Source organism: Dermacentor silvarum, chromosome 4, assembly GCF_013339745.2.
Source record: "Dermacentor silvarum isolate Dsil-2018 chromosome 4, BIME_Dsil_1.4, whole genome shotgun sequence".
NCBI lineage: Eukaryota > Metazoa > Arthropoda > Arachnida > Ixodida > Ixodidae > Dermacentor > Dermacentor silvarum.
Window position 1 is genome coordinate 107,244,630 of NC_051157.2, and position 15,489 is coordinate 107,260,118.

The window sequence follows — 15,489 nt, forward strand, 5'->3', positions numbered from 1 at the left end:
ACTATAAAGAGTGAGCGCGCACATTAAAGAAGTCGCTGGCTATGCTCGGCGTATCCCCTTGCTCGATGCGAGAGCTGGGAGTCTTCTTTCTGGGGTTTGACGGGCCAAAACCAGTTCTGATTATGAGGCACGCCATAGTGGAGGGATCCGGATTAATTTCGACCACCTGGGGGTTCTTTAACGTCCACTACCACGCAAGCACACGGACGTTTTTTGCATTTCGCCTCCATCGAAATGCGGCCGCCGCGGCCGGGATTCGATCCCGCGACCTCGTGCTCAGTAGTGCAACGCCTTAGCTAACTGAGCCACCACGGCGGGTAAGCTGGGAAACATGATCATTGCGGTCGTTATTGTTGTTTTATTTATTTATTCGCGTGCCCACGACTATCCGCGCGAGTCGGTTTTACGCACTCGGAAGCGTCTGCGCGAGCGATGAATCTTAAATGAGCGGACTGCACTGCTGCCACTTACGCTGATGAGGGGGACTCCCATCGCGAGGCGCTTCGCTCTCCTTTCACTATATACCGCGCGCTTTCGAGACACCTCCGTAACAGCGTTGGTGGAAAGCACACCGCCGTTATATTATTACCAACGCTGCAAACGCCGCCCTTTGACGTGATGCTCTCTAACGATCCTCGGGCCACTCGGCCCGACCGCCGATTTTCCAGAGAAGGCAGCTTTATGTAGCGCCGCTCCGAAAGAAACTACGATAAACTGTGCGCGCAGAAATGGCGCCTTCCCCGTCGACGTCCGTGTGCGGTCTCTCGCTGGCGACGATGGCCAGCTGCTAATGTTTGCGGTCCGAACAGCTTAAATTAAAGCCGGACGTCCCTGCCCCCCTGAATGGGGCGGGCTGGAAAGTTTTCGGGTAGGGGCTGATGTCGCAATTATGCGGGGTGTTTTGTTTTTTTAGACGGTATGCGGAATTTTTAAGAATTGCCTGTGGCAGATAACGTGATTGTATTCCTTGATCTGGATTACTTGAAGTGGCGGACGTTACTGGCACGAGAAATCGAAACGCATAATTGACTAATTAAAAAGATAAATAATTAACCTTTCAAGGTATACCCACTTGGAACAACTGCTAACATACCCAGGAATTTCTGACATTGACCTCTTCGACAATCTGTTAAACTTTGCCGCAGCACACCACCCGTAACTCAATAGGTAGCACTTTCAAAGCTTATATTTCAGAAGATCGATCTAGTTTGAACAAGCTTTCGTTAGCAACCTTGAGATTTCACGAGTTGTCTCTGGGCGCCTCTTGTCCAACCACAGACGGCCTTGGAAGTCGGCACTTGTAGTACTGCGTTATGGGAGTGTTTTTGGTCCTGAACAAAACACAACACTAAGTGCCGACTAAGTGCGGTAAGTGCGGATGTTACTAGAACGAAATACCCTCTCAACGTTCCTGTTTGAAACTTGTTGAAGCTGGGCCAATCTTTTAAAATAGACTTTTTTGAAAATGTTGGTCGATGAGTTACGCGGCTGTATTGCGGTGAAGTTGAACAGATTGCCGAAGGGGCACTGTCCAGCATTTCTGGACACCATGGTATCGCACGGGTTTCGAGATATGTGCCGTGGTGCTTGGGGTGAAAATGCACTATTGTTCCTCTCACTTTTTTGCCGTCACCATGGGTAGGCCGCGGGTGCAGTACACGGCAGCAGAGGCTGCCGTACGCGAACGTAAGCGCGAGCGGGATCGTGCCCCTAAGGCCGATCCCGTGTATCGGCAACGACACGCAGTCCGTGAAAGTGTGAGTGTGTGCGTATAATCAGCGGCTACAGGATCTAAAATAAAGGCTATGGAACTTAACGAAATGTGTCTTCATTCAACTTCAACGTTGAAAAAATACAATCCTAAACAAGCGATCAAATCTCATATGCATCGCATCGGGTCGCTCGGCATTTCTTGGGTTCGTCGCGTGGTCGTTGGCTTTGGACTTTGAATTTGATTCAGTTTGCATAGGCGAAAGCTTCGCGTTCAACCATCTTTCTTTAAGAAAGGGGCTTTGATTTCTTTTTTAACAAACCGCCGTTTGGTACATCGAAGCAGAAAAGTAACTGGTACGGCCACGTCGCACACTTTGGGAAAGAATATCTCTAAACTGGTGTTATCCTGAAAATTCATTCCAAGTGGTGCGACCTAGCTGGCCCACTACAACTCTTAAATTGCATTGTGCCCTAAAGTAATTAAAATAAATTAGTGAATTCTTGGTATTTAGTCTATTATGCATTTTGATTTCTTGGGCGAGTAATGTCCGCCACTTTGAGTAAGCCAGCTCAATGACTATAACTATGCCATCGGCCACAGGCGATCTTTAACAATCCTTTATGGCCTAAAGGACAGAAAAAAAAAAACGCAGAGAAAAGGGAAAAAGAAAAGGCAGTGGCGATTTAGCGGTAAATGCTAGAGAAACGTGTTAGCATATTACATCGCACTTCCTTGAAGTCCCGGATCCATGACTTAAAGCGCGTTCACCGCATTGCTAAGTGCAAAGTGCTGTTCAGGAGCCCCCTCGACACACGTCCTATCACCGTATCACACACACACACACACACACACACACACACACACACACACACACACACACACACACACACACACACACACACACACACACACACGCACACACGCACGCACGCACGCACGCACACACACACACACACACACACACACACACACACGCACACACACACACACACACACACACTATATATATATATATATATATATATATATATATATATATATATATATATATATATGTGAAGAGACCGGTGTGGATCAGAGAGCAAACGGGGATAGCAGATATTGTAATTGGAGAAAAAAACGGAGCTGGGGCAAGCCATGTAAGGCGTAGGATGGATAACCGGCGGACCATTAGTTGGGAAGCGCAGTCGAGGGCGGCAGAAAACTAGGTGGAGTGAGTAGGTGGGGTATATATATATATATATATATATATATATATATATATATATATATATATATACAAACCTCTACTACGTGACCGCCTTCCTGCACTTCACACATATACACTCTGACACTCCTGATGCTAACGTATTAAAAAAGTACCCGGTATATCAGCCGCGTGTGTGTCTGTTTGTCTAACTACACATGGGGTGTAACATAATTAAGGGACGCCGCAGCGGCATTCAACGGCATTGTTCGTATGCCACGGAAGAGGCGCTCTTGTCATATCCGCAGTTCGTTCTTTAATTCGCGCAGACGAATCGATGCATTGAAAATATTGGGAGGCAGAGCAGCTGTGGGCACATAAGCTATAGCGCGATGAGCAGCAAGTCAAGTGCTGCTGGTGGCCTCGGCAGCGATTAAGATTATTGTACAGTATCGAACATTAAGCCTTCCATGCCTGTGGTAGCGAGAGTGGTGCATGCTTGTATAGTTTTATGGTCAGCGAGTGATTTCGCGTTTGGTATGTGCAGACCAGAGGGTACTGAAAGCTCGTGGCTTTGAATGTCTTCGTATGGCTGCATAAATCAATCAGTGCATTTGCGATGGAATTATCGATAAGCTTATGGGTTATTTAATCGCGAACGTGTATACTCAATGGCTCACCCAGTCTTGAACCCTTTCATTTGCGTTTACAGTCCCGGATCTCCTCGTCGATGAATGCCCAACCGAAATCGCCAAGTCGCTCACTCGTTCGCTAACGCGCTTATGCGCTTCCTTCGCGCATTTACAAACGCTCGCTCCAATCGCTGGCGTGCTCGTTCAGACCGTCGCTCGTCCCATTCATTCACACTGGCGTGCGAGCTATAAGCGCCGGGTAGCTATTTGCAGAATGTGATTCAGGTGAGGAGCGTTGCCACATTAGGACACAGCGCGCGTCGCGCGTATGTGTAGCTCGCGGAAAGGTGGGTTCTCGCGGGACGGCCCGTGAGTTTCGTATACGAAATTGGCGGGTGTCGATCGGCAGAAGATGGCGCCGGAACGAGTTCCGACAGCCCAGCTCGGACACTGAATCAGTTTAGCTTAATAAAGTGTACTTTCCAAGTACTATTCTCTCCAGCTCGGAAAGCACAACGCGTTGCATAATACCGATTCCCGAAAGTCAGCTTTGTCTCAATACAGCAGTGTTACGCGGTGAAGGATACGCGAAGTATTGCGGTGAAGCATACCAATTGATAAAAGGGGCAAAATTGTCACGGGACACAGTATGTATGGCGCCCGCCGTCTCCTGTCACAGTACGAGCCCCGATATGCCTCATAAGTATACTGACAAGCCTTCAAAGCCTTTTCGGACATGCCTGTGGCGATTTGAGCCCTTAGCGACTGTAAAAGGCATGCATTCTTTAATTCGGACTACCCGATTTTTTCTGATGATTTCGCGGGCCCTAGGGAGTCCGAAAAATCGGACGTTGACTGTATTGCTTTCCGCCTTTTTTTTTTTGTAATGTGTTGTGAGCTGTGATGTTTTAAATATGAGTGAAGTTTTCGGCCATAATGATCGTGGGACTCAGTATCCAGCTGTGCTTGCCCATATGTTATGTTCGCATTTTAATTTATTAGCTGCATATAGCTTTATACCTGAAAGTACAATTTTCAACTTGCAATAGCTCCGCAGTAATAAGATGCGTTATGTTTCATTCAGACATATTTGTCTTGTTTAGAGAATAGATCTTAAGTAAGACTTGTTCTTTAGACTGACACGTAGCTGACATATAAAGTAAGACAGACAAAGCATTGTGGACATAGTGATGGTGTTGTGTGACAATGTTCTTTTTTTTTCAGTTATTTGTTGATAAAGCACAGACTAGCTTTACATCTCATGTGATTTACTTGTGCTACTCTTAGAGCTGCTTTGTACTTGTTTCTTTATGCTCAAGTGCAAGTACTGGTTCTTGCTATGTATTCCATGCCTCTTATGCTCATACATAGATATATTTTACTGCTATTGTGTTGTGCTTTCGTCCTGATTGTCACTAGAACTTGTACTACCGTTACGGTTCCCTATACAGTTGCAGATTGATCAGGTTTCTTATTTAAGTTGCTTGGCAAGAAGAGCACAGAATGTTCGAGAGAAATTTCACCTTGGCACATAAAGTTTTCTCTCTTAGCATGCGTATTTGTTCAAAGGAAAGGTTTGTTAATTTAGATGTTCTTAGGATGGCGACCCGCTCCAAAACTTACTTCCTCTGTTTACCTACGCATTTGTTGTTCCGATGCTGCTCCAGAGCTGCTCCAAAACGGTCCAATTGCTGCTCCCTGTCCTGCTCCAAAACTTTGGAGCCTGCTTCCACTACTGCTCGGAGCTTTCTAAAAAAGTTTACCCTTTGGTTCTTCTAGAATGCACTGTAGTCCATCTTTACATAGCATGCATTTAAATAGCTTGCACTGAGCATGCACAGATATTTTGTGGGTATACATACACAGTCTATTGACGATGATTTATCCAAAACTAGCAACCCGCCGTTTTTTAGAGCACAGTGACTTCTTCGGTGACATTGCTGCTGCCACATTCTAACTTGACTGAGTAAATTTGCTCGAAGTAAGTATACCCCACTTATGTATGGCGTTTTCTGCGGCCGTTAAGTGGCGACAAAGGTACGATCAAAATTTCTTTATTGTATGCATTCTTTTTTGCAATCTTAGCACATCTTTTTTCCGCAGCCAGAATATCTATTTACAGAGATTTGTTCGTTCGTGTGCAGAAACCCCTAGTGCCCTCTAGGGAGCAGTGGAAGAACTAATGTGTATTGAAGCATTTTGAATCATTTTGCGTACAACTTGGTGGCAGCATTAGTAAAAATCCTAGAACGAACAAAAATTCGTATTCAGCATATCGAGTTGTCCTGTATGCTGACTCGGCATTGCAAGTACATTATGAGACGCAGCAGCCTGATGATGATAAGTGGTTCTTGAGGGAAAGGGAAAGGTTGGCGCTATCTTCTGCAGCCCTTGGGGGAGCACGGCTCAGCGCAGCAGCCTGTGGCAGGGCGCCGCGCGTCTAATCCTCCTCCACACCGATGCGCACGAGCTTCACTGCCGCTGTGGAGGCGTTGCGGCGAGCACGTAGTTCGCGCGCATGGAACCGCCGTTGCGGGACTCGTGGGAACAGTGGCGCCTCCTCTCGTATTGCACGATCGCTGCACCCCCTTTCCCACGGAGAGGCAACTGGAACGGCTTCCTTTGACCGCGTGCATCTACGTATTGCTGTGATGACGAGCCCTGCTCGGCGAACTTCGAATCAAATGCGTGCAGTTTACGTTCCAGAAACACATTCCTAGGCATCTTATATATGTATAAACAGTATTGTCTCCTGTCGAGTAATGCAAATCTAGAGAAGGCGAGTTAGTCTGTATATATATAAGGACGTAGGCTTTTGAAAGTAGGCCCGTTTGTCGTGTGCTTCGCTTTTGCCCTCTTTTATTCAACGGCGGCTATCGTTCTCGTTTTTATTTATAAATAAATAAATAAAAACGAGAACGATAGCCGCTTATTTATTTATTTATTTATTTATTTATTTATTTATTTATTTATTTATTTATTTATTTATTTATTTATTTATTTATTTATTTACATACCTACGCTTGCCCTGGGGCGTTGTTGTACGGCGGTGTTTAGACTGGAAAAAGTACTAAACAAAACAGGTCACTACTTAGAAACAAAAAAAAAAAAAAAAGGTAGCATGGAAAAGAAAACGCATAGACAACGCGTAGAAATAGATACAATGCACAGCGTGATTACAGCGGGACACAAATAATCAATGCACACAGTTACGAGTCATGATGAACTGTGCGCAAGTGCTTCTTACCCTCTTCCTCTCCTTGCAATTTAGTATAGCGGGTTACGAAACGGATGTGCCGTCGCGTTAAATGTCAGCACGACGCCCGTGGTCGAAGTGGCACCAAGACTGCACGCTGGCGCAGGCATACGAGTAATTAGTTTAGCCAATGCTTTTAATTGGAAAGTGTTTAGTTCTCCAATATTTTGTACGTCGGTGCCGCCGGATGGTCTTGGGGCCTTTCCTCTCCCTCCCCCCCCCCCCCCCCTCATGCAGTGACCTTGAGAAGTGCAGCTCATCCGGGAACGCTTTCGTATGTTCGTGTGCCTCGTTTGCTCGTACGCGACGCACCATTCTCGATTACCCTGCTGCATTCGAATGGAGTCCCGCTTGAGTGCTTCTCATTTGCAGGTATACGGTTATGCATGCGCCAACGTAAACGGGGTTTTACGACGGAGTTATCTGCACAGCGCGCGCGCTGAAGCTCAACTGTGACTTGTTTCGGCGCGGTGACCAGCTGGGGCTCTGCAGTACGTGTGACAGACGTACGCGGTATATCGCGGGCGGGCCTCCTAATTACAATGCACACACACACACACACACACACACACACACACACACACACACACACACACACACACACACACACACACACACACACACACACACACACACACACACACACACACACACGCGCGCGCGCGCGCGCGCGCGCACACACGCACACACACGCACACACACACACACGCCCGCGCGCGCGCGGACTGCGTGAGCGTGTCCACTACACCATACCGTACACACTCACGTTCGAGCTGCCACGCCCCCAGTACAGGTCGCCATGGAGTGGCCTGTTCTGAGAACCGCTCTTTTATTTCTCTCTATATATATATACCGCCGCCTTTCTCGCGTCCGTCGTGGCCTTTCATCATAGTCGCTTCTGCCGTTCCGCCATTGTCCCGTGGCGTTATAAGGGGTATAAGTATCGATTGTTCTGCAGCCATCGATCAAGATTGGTTGCTGGTGTTGCTGTCGACTGCTTTGTATACGCACGTCCCGCAGAAGTACAGGTACAACGCTTGTCACGTGTCTGCCTTCATTGCACCGTCTTAGGTGCGCGCTTTTTAAACCTGCACGAGTTTCGGTGTTGCTTATTCCAGCGATTATGGGCTTTTAGTCGACTTGAAGCGGCTTTTCTTATGTAGCTCCACGCCACGGATGGGAATGCCACATGTGCCCCCTTTGGTCGGCGACACGTATTAAAAGCGAAGATTTCTTTGCGAACATCGCCCGGCCGGATTTTCGTGACCGTGGAAGCTGCGTGGCTGTTCTGTCGCCGAGTAGGCCAACCAATAACAGCGGAGGAGGCGCGCGTCACCACCGCTGGGTTCCTTGCATCACCATCAGATGGCTCTGGTCTCCCCGGCGACGTAGGGTGCCTCGATGCCAGGCGCGGAGCATCGAGGCACCCTACGGCGACGCCGGCCGGGCTTGGGAAAGAAAAACAAATAACCAGAAAGCTTGCCTTCGCGCATTCGCCTTCGTGTGTGTTTGTGTGCGTGTGTTTGTGTGTGTGTGCATGCGCGCGTGTGTGTGTCCTCGTGTTTCGACTCTTCATGCACTCGCACAAAGCTTCGCTGTATATATATTCCAACTCGTTGGATCTGCTGCATTTGAATCAACCGCTTTGAATTCACCTTTATAGTGATACATCGCTCGTTCGACTCGAGTCTGTAACAACGTATACGCCTACATGGGTGCCTGCATCATCTCAGCGCGATGCGCCAGCGTTAATTCGCTAAGGGTGACTTTTGCTAGCAGTATATACAGTCGAACCCGGATATATCGATTCTGAAGGGGGTCACAAAAAGTTCGATATATAAAACAAAAAAATGTCGCCCAAGCACTCCGTGCAGATAGTCAACCAGCGAAGCTGAAACGTGCTGCCCCGGTGTTTAGCAGTGAGTTAATCCCGACGCTGTATTCAATTGGTTACATGTTTGTGTTTCTAGTGGAACGCAAGCGCCAATTGCGCGCGGATGCTGCTAACCACGACACCGAGGCAACTCGAGATATGGAACGCATGCGACAACGGCGAGCCGAGGAGGCGGCGTTGCGGGCAGAGCAGCGTCAACGTGGAACGCGTTCGCCGGGGCCAACGCCCGCTTTCGGCGGGAATTTCTCGAGCGGCACTTTGGCTTCTGCTGCGACGAAACGTCCACGTTGAAATCGCGAAGTGGAATGCAAGTGCCGATGGCGGCCGGATGCTGCTAACTACGACACCAAGCTAACTCAAGATATAGAACGCATGCGACGACGGTGAGCCGAGGAGGCGGCGTTGCGGGCAGAGCAGGTACGACGCAGAGAACGACGTCACTAACGGCGCTGCCAATGGTGCGTGCGCTTGGGTGCGACGTATAGAACGACGTACCTGACGGCGCAGTCAATGGAGACGTTTATCGAAACATGTGGCGAACGTTTTTTCGTTTCGCCTAGCCATATACAGCTTTCGCTGTAAAATTATTACAAAAATTTTCTAGGGGATTTTATTGCTGTTCGTTATACGCAATAATTCATTACATGTTGGTTCGATATATCCGGGTTCGACTGTATAGCGTTTTTTTTACAAGTTTTTTTTAAAGATTTATGTTACAGATATATCGCATTTCTAATCATTGAACTTCATGGGTTGCTCTGTAAATCGAACTACATTAATAGAAATGCATAATTGACTAGTTAACAAACTTTCTTCGATTAATTACGGAATTTATTACAATCTACGAATTGTAGCGGATGAGTTTACAAGGCATATCCACTCGGAACGAATTGTAGGAGGGACGTGACGGCGGCTGTACGAGCCGTGCGTCGTCCCTGATCAGAAGGGCGAAGGCGGCGAGCCGAGCAACGGGGCTGCGACGACAAGCGTGGCTGGCTTTTGGAAAGACACTGCGCGTGCCGAGCTTGCACTTCGAGCACGCGTTGCGCATCTTTATTTTTCTTCTCTTTGCAGCGCCGACCATAGCGCTCCGCGCTGCGGCGTTGCTGGGCGCTACAGAATTCTGGGGATAGCACCAGTTTCGAGATGTGCGTCGTCAAACTCGCGCGGGAACGCCAATGCACTTCGTCGCACACTTTGGGAATGAATATCTCGAAACTGGTGTCGTCCTGAAAATTCGCTCCGTGTAGACAATTCGCAACTTGCAGTGTGCTGTTAATTTGTATAAAAGCTAATTAGCGTTTTTTTAATTAGTAATTATCAATTTCGATTCATCGTGCAAGTAATGTCCGCCTCGTCGAGCAATCCAGCTCAAGGAGTATGAATGAGTTATCTGCAACAGGCGATATCTAAAAATTTTCGGTGAGTCTAAAAAGAAACACCCGATATACTCCTGAATTCCCAGTCTGCCCGTTTTACGAATTCGATCGATTCACGAGAAATATATATGCTACACGCCTCTGTTGCATTCAGGCAAACTTGACTTCTGTCGAAACAAAACCGTGCAATTTCGGGCAAGCTAGACTGTACAACATTCCTCCAATGATAAAATGAATGGACAGTGCTATTTTCGTTTAAGTTAGTATATGAGTCGTCATTGGCCGGTGCCTCTTCACTGCAATGACCGGCGCAGTTGTGATTGGCCAGAGCAAATGCCGCAGCCAACTGCTATTTTCTCTTGCCTGTGAACATGCTTTGGAGGTGCGAAGCTCCGACAGCGCTGCGGGGTGTTGGACGGAGCAGCAGACTGCTGCGGCCTTGCTGGTGTGCCTGCAAAAGCCGGGTTGGGCTTTGCGCAACGCCCCGGATTCGTGCTGAGAAGACAGATTCCCGCGCGGCGAAGGGGTGGTGCAGGATTTGCGCTATTGCGTCGTTGAACAAAATGAAAAACACTTTTGTTTATTGATATATTTGATTAGTTTTGTTTTAGAATTTGCCGCCAGAATACCGTGTATTGGGAAATGTCGCTTGCTTCAGCAAAGCTGTATTTCAAGGGAGGAGGAGAAAGGAAAAGGAAAATGTTGCATAGAAAAGTAAATAAAGTCGTCTCATTACACGCGATTCTGGCAGCAAATTATAAAACAACACTAACCAAATATATAAATAAACAAAAGTGCTTTTAATTTTGTAATCTTACTTCGATTTCATTTTGAAGAGACTGTGATGAAATCGGATTGAGGCTGCTTTAATATAAATAATTGATGAGCCATTTCTTTTTTCTCTCTACGTACGTGGTTTGCAACACCATGGTGGCGGCGCAGTTTTGTTATTTGAAAATGTCGACGTAATCACGTGACGTCGTTGTCGAGCTGCGCTCTGTGCTTAGTTTCTTTTTAAAGGATTAGGAAAATGTGCCGTTCGATATTCTTATTCATGAGTAAACTAGCTACTACTTCGCAACTGTTTTTTGCTATAAGCCGTTGTCAGCTATTAAAATTTACTTTTGATAGCATAAATGAGCTGTTGCACTATGGTACGTACCCTGCGCAACCTACCTGTGTTTCCTGATTTTCTTAATTTCTATCTTCTTTTCGTGCTCATAAATAAACATCCCAGGACACATAAGCACTTCTTATGAGTACTGAATGCGAAAGCATCAATGTCCAATTGAACGCCGCTGAGCGGTACTTCGAGTTAGGAACTTCTCACGGGCAAGCGAGCGCGTTGAGACACTTGGCCTCCTAGGTAGCACAAGGCCGGTGCACGTCGACCCGTGACGTCATGCTACCTTGTCCAACTACTATAGAATCTAATGGGGATGCTCCCGAGTAAACCACGGTGATTTTTGACGTCACCGCTTTCGTCACACCGGACTTGGCAATGGAAATTTCGGTCCAAGTAGCCGTGAATTCATAAAGCAGAGTGCACAGGCCTGCTATCGAGGAGGCGCTGGTTTAGCCCAGTGGGCAAGACACTCGCTTCTGAGCGTGGCGTCGTAGGTTCGAAACTCACTACCGCCAACGTTTTTCCTTTGCGATTTATTGTGGTTCTTTATACATTCATTTCTTCATGGCGATTACCGAGGCGCAGTTAGAACGCAGGCGAGAACGTGCGCGGACAAGGAAAGCACCGATAACACAGGCCTCTGAGAACGAGGGTGAGTGACGTGGCGTCGTGGCGATGCCCTCTCCCCTCGCGCAACTCCTGGCCCGTTAGTGCTGCAGCATGTTTTCCCTTTCGCCCGCTCTGCTTCGTCGAGGCGCGTACGTGACGTGACGTCGCAGCCAATGGGAATTTAGGTGCCGTTTTTTTTTTTTTTTTGCTTGTCTAGACGACAGACGCCGGTATTTTCGCTCAAAGGGCTATTTGATGCTTTTGCATCAATAACGGGAACAGTAGGGTGGGGGTCAGCCATAGCACCCTCATCTCGCAGCTTCCGCGTCGTTGCGGTAATAACCGTAATCATGCTGTCATCTTGATCGTTGTAACAACGGCGCTGACCAGAAGAGCTGCCCGCCTTTCCAGCTCGTCTTTATTGTCAGCCGATGGGCCACGGAGGAGAGATAAGCGGCCGAAAGCAATAACCAGCGATGAGGGCGAAGTCGGGGACGTAAGTGTTATCACGGCTCAGATCGTGCGCGCGCTGTTCGCGAACGAGGGACGAACGTTGACCGGTTGCATTAGCGCCGGTCAATAATGGCCGAGTAATTGCTCTTCGGCGGAGCGGGCAGGCCCGCCCGCGCACTGATTCTGTCCATCTATCTTTCAGCGGGCGGTGGCACGCTGGTCGCCTGACCACTTTCCTCCCGCGCGCAGTAACCGGTAGCGGGAGCAGTTTGCCAGTCGCTTATTTTTCTTGTATTTTCGATCACGCCGCGGAACACGTTGACGGACGCGGAATTTCGTGCAATTTGTCGCGATTGAGAGAGCGGGCCAAGCAGCTTAAGTCCATCTCCCCCAGTACACTCAAAACATCTCACGCCACGCTAATGAAGTGAAAATGTCGCCGCCGCCGCCACCGTTTCTTTTCGCCCACGAGAGATGGCGCCACCAGTCCGGGCGCGCAGCGTGTCACGTGATCGTTGCCATAGCACACGCAGATGGTCAATCGTGCAGGCGGCGAAGAGGGCGAAAATGCGCTGGCGGGCTCCGTTAATCCTGATCCCTCGTGCGTAATCAATTAGTGGAGGCTTTCGCAATGTTATCTTTGTGCGAGCGAGTGGGTCCGCCGAGGCGTGGCCACCCCTGACGACTGACATCGATTGAGCAGCGCTCCTCATCTCGGTGCGCGCGAGCTGGCGCGTGCGCTTCGAAATACCGTCTGGGCACACACGCGCGGAGTTGGGTGCTTGTGTGTCACCGAGCGCTGGCTCGTCTCCGTCGCCCCCCAATGCCGAAGCGGCGGGTCTGAACCATGGGCTTTCGTCTCATCGACGCCGCCAGGGCCAGATGGAGGAGGGTGGTCCTGAGCGGCACCCTGGCGCACTGCATTTTCTTCACGACAGCTTTCATCGTGAGTTGGGGGTTTCCGCGTGACCATCACCGAACCGCTTGAGCACGCATGGCCTGTCTCGCGGCAGCTGCGCTAACAATATAGTTTCCTCGACACTCCCCTCTAGTGTTTGTTAGTGGCAGCTGCCGTGACCGGCAGCGTGTGCGCGCAGTGTCGAAGAACAGCGTGCATGCATGACGCGTGCGCAGAATTAGGCAGGACCGTTTTCCAGGGCAGATAACCGAAAGCGAATAGCCGTCGTGCTCATTCTTCGGTATGTTTACTCGTTCGGTGTTGTTGAAAGCTAGCCGTCGGCTGCGTTTTGGGTTGCGCAAGACTGCGGCGGGCTCAGAATAGCGACTTCCGTATGTGTCCGTAATGAGCGCCGTTAATCTAAAGAGCGGTTCACGCAACAACTTATGTGTCGTGGGTACCAGATATGGCAGCATCTTTTTAATTGGCTTACTCGAAATGCATCAATAGTCGCATCTAGCTTTCAGTTTCGTTTTTTCAGATATAGCGATGTATAATGCTGCGGAACAATTAGTTCATTGACCAAAGCAGGCCTCTATCATTATTAAAAATGTACGATGGGGACGACGACGTTATAACCTGGCTCCGGCTGCTTGTTCCAATTTTGGCAGTGCTCTTGCATATGCGCTTGTAGATATACTTGCACTACATAGTCGTTCCCGTGCGCATTTATGAATCCGATTCATATTTTTTCGCGTAACTGCACTGTGACGTTAGTCCACTCCTAGAGCGGAACAGGGCTTCTCGTTTTAAGATCCCAAGCTTTCTTGCCGTACAGTACAGTTTCCTGTAACTTCGGCGCAGATGTTAAATAACATGCCAGTTATATGGCACCGCCATTGTAAAGCCAGATAACAGCTCGCATTTATCCTTAGTGAACGGGTAATTGGACGTGCGGGGTCGCGCCTATCTCTAGCTGAGCGGAGCTTGCAAGCGGCACCATAAACACGTTTCATGGTACCTCCGGTCGTCTTGTGGATTGCTGCCAACTTCGCATTTGCGCCGATGTAGCCGTGTCGCGAAACTCTAGCTACGTGAGGAAAGAAGCCAGAAATGGAAGAGCTATGCTACTTGCCAAGCTTCCTGTTTTGCTTGGCATGATTTGTGGCTTTGGGCAGCTTTTGTGGGGAGAAATCTCCATATGTGTGATGGCCCTATGCTTACGTGTGATTAGCGTGTTCGGTCAAGCGTTAACCCATTAACTGTCGTATTATTTTGACAATTTCTGTGCCCCAAACTGCTAACTTAAATTTGATATTGAATATTTCCTTCTAAAGCAGGTTATCGGTGCTGAAAAAAAAAAAATCCAAGCACCTATGAAGTCAAATTAGCATATTAATGTTTATTATTGCTCATGATAAAGGAGGCCAGCAACCTGCTGGTATTCAACAATAAAAAACGGAGCAAGAGCACTGTTCGGAAAGTTTTATCAAATCGTCAGGCAATGTTATTTTGAACGCCTTACCAGGGACCCCCAAAAAGGGAAGCCGAGGAGCCTCCGTGGGAATGTCCTTCACATCGATGCGCCACCAATGACGTGCACACGCAATATCGTCTTCTAAGCAATCTTCTTCATCTGATGAACTGCTGATTTCGAAGTCATCGCTATTGTTTGCTTCCAGGAAACGAAGTAAACGAAAAATTGCTATCATCCAAAGAGCTGGACGACGGCAAAATGCTTTTTTTCCGCGATGACAGACCAGAAACACATGCGTCGCCTCCACCGGACGTCATTTTTTAAAACCCGAGTTTCCCCCAAAGAAATGTGAAACGGCATTTGGAAAAACAGAAATTACCTGCCCAGTGCTGCCGACAAAGTGCGCAGCGACAAACGAACTAGCCCGCAAACGAGTGTGTCTCGTTCAAAACGCTTAAAAGGTGACATTACCTCGAGCGGACGAGCTACACTTGTCCAAAACGGTTTTGGGACAGCTCGGCAAAGACGAGCTGTGCTCGTCCAAAACGGTTAAGGGGTTAATCGTCTCAGTTTAAATATTTGTCGTATGTGCAGAGATGCTGGTGATTTTTTCTTTTTTTTTTCCTAGCTATAGATTCTAGGTCTTGTTTAGCCCTTATTACCTCCCTGTTTATTGAAGATTTATTCATTCGAAGCCCAGCTTGTAAAACAAAAAAAAAAAAATGTTTCTTGAGTAAATGATGTGAGCTGCAAATTTTTCATGAATAGGCCGCTTAGCATTTTGTCAGCAGTACCATTTGGTGCACTGTTGGGATTGCATGCTTCATATTTTAGAAAGCGGTCTGCTTGACTGATTCTCTTTTGT

The 15,489-nt window shown here is 48.1% G+C and overlaps 1 protein-coding gene across 2 annotated transcripts in view; it reads left to right on the top strand.

Annotated features, from left to right (window-relative positions):
- LOC119450487 (CD9 antigen) overlaps positions 1-15,489 on the top strand; it is a 92,942-nt gene that overhangs the window by 57,310 nt on the left and 20,143 nt on the right. Inside the window, exon 1 of one of the 2 annotated variants that reach the window (XM_037713948.2) lies at positions 12,781-13,195. The exons of the other annotated variant lie outside the window; for it this stretch is intronic. Within the exon in view, the coding sequence (XP_037569876.1) occupies positions 13,097-13,195 (99 nt within the window). The 5' untranslated portion in view covers positions 12,781-13,096. Of the gene's footprint in view, positions 1-12,780; positions 13,196-15,489 lie in introns of those variants that run through there. 2 annotated transcript variants of the gene reach the window in all.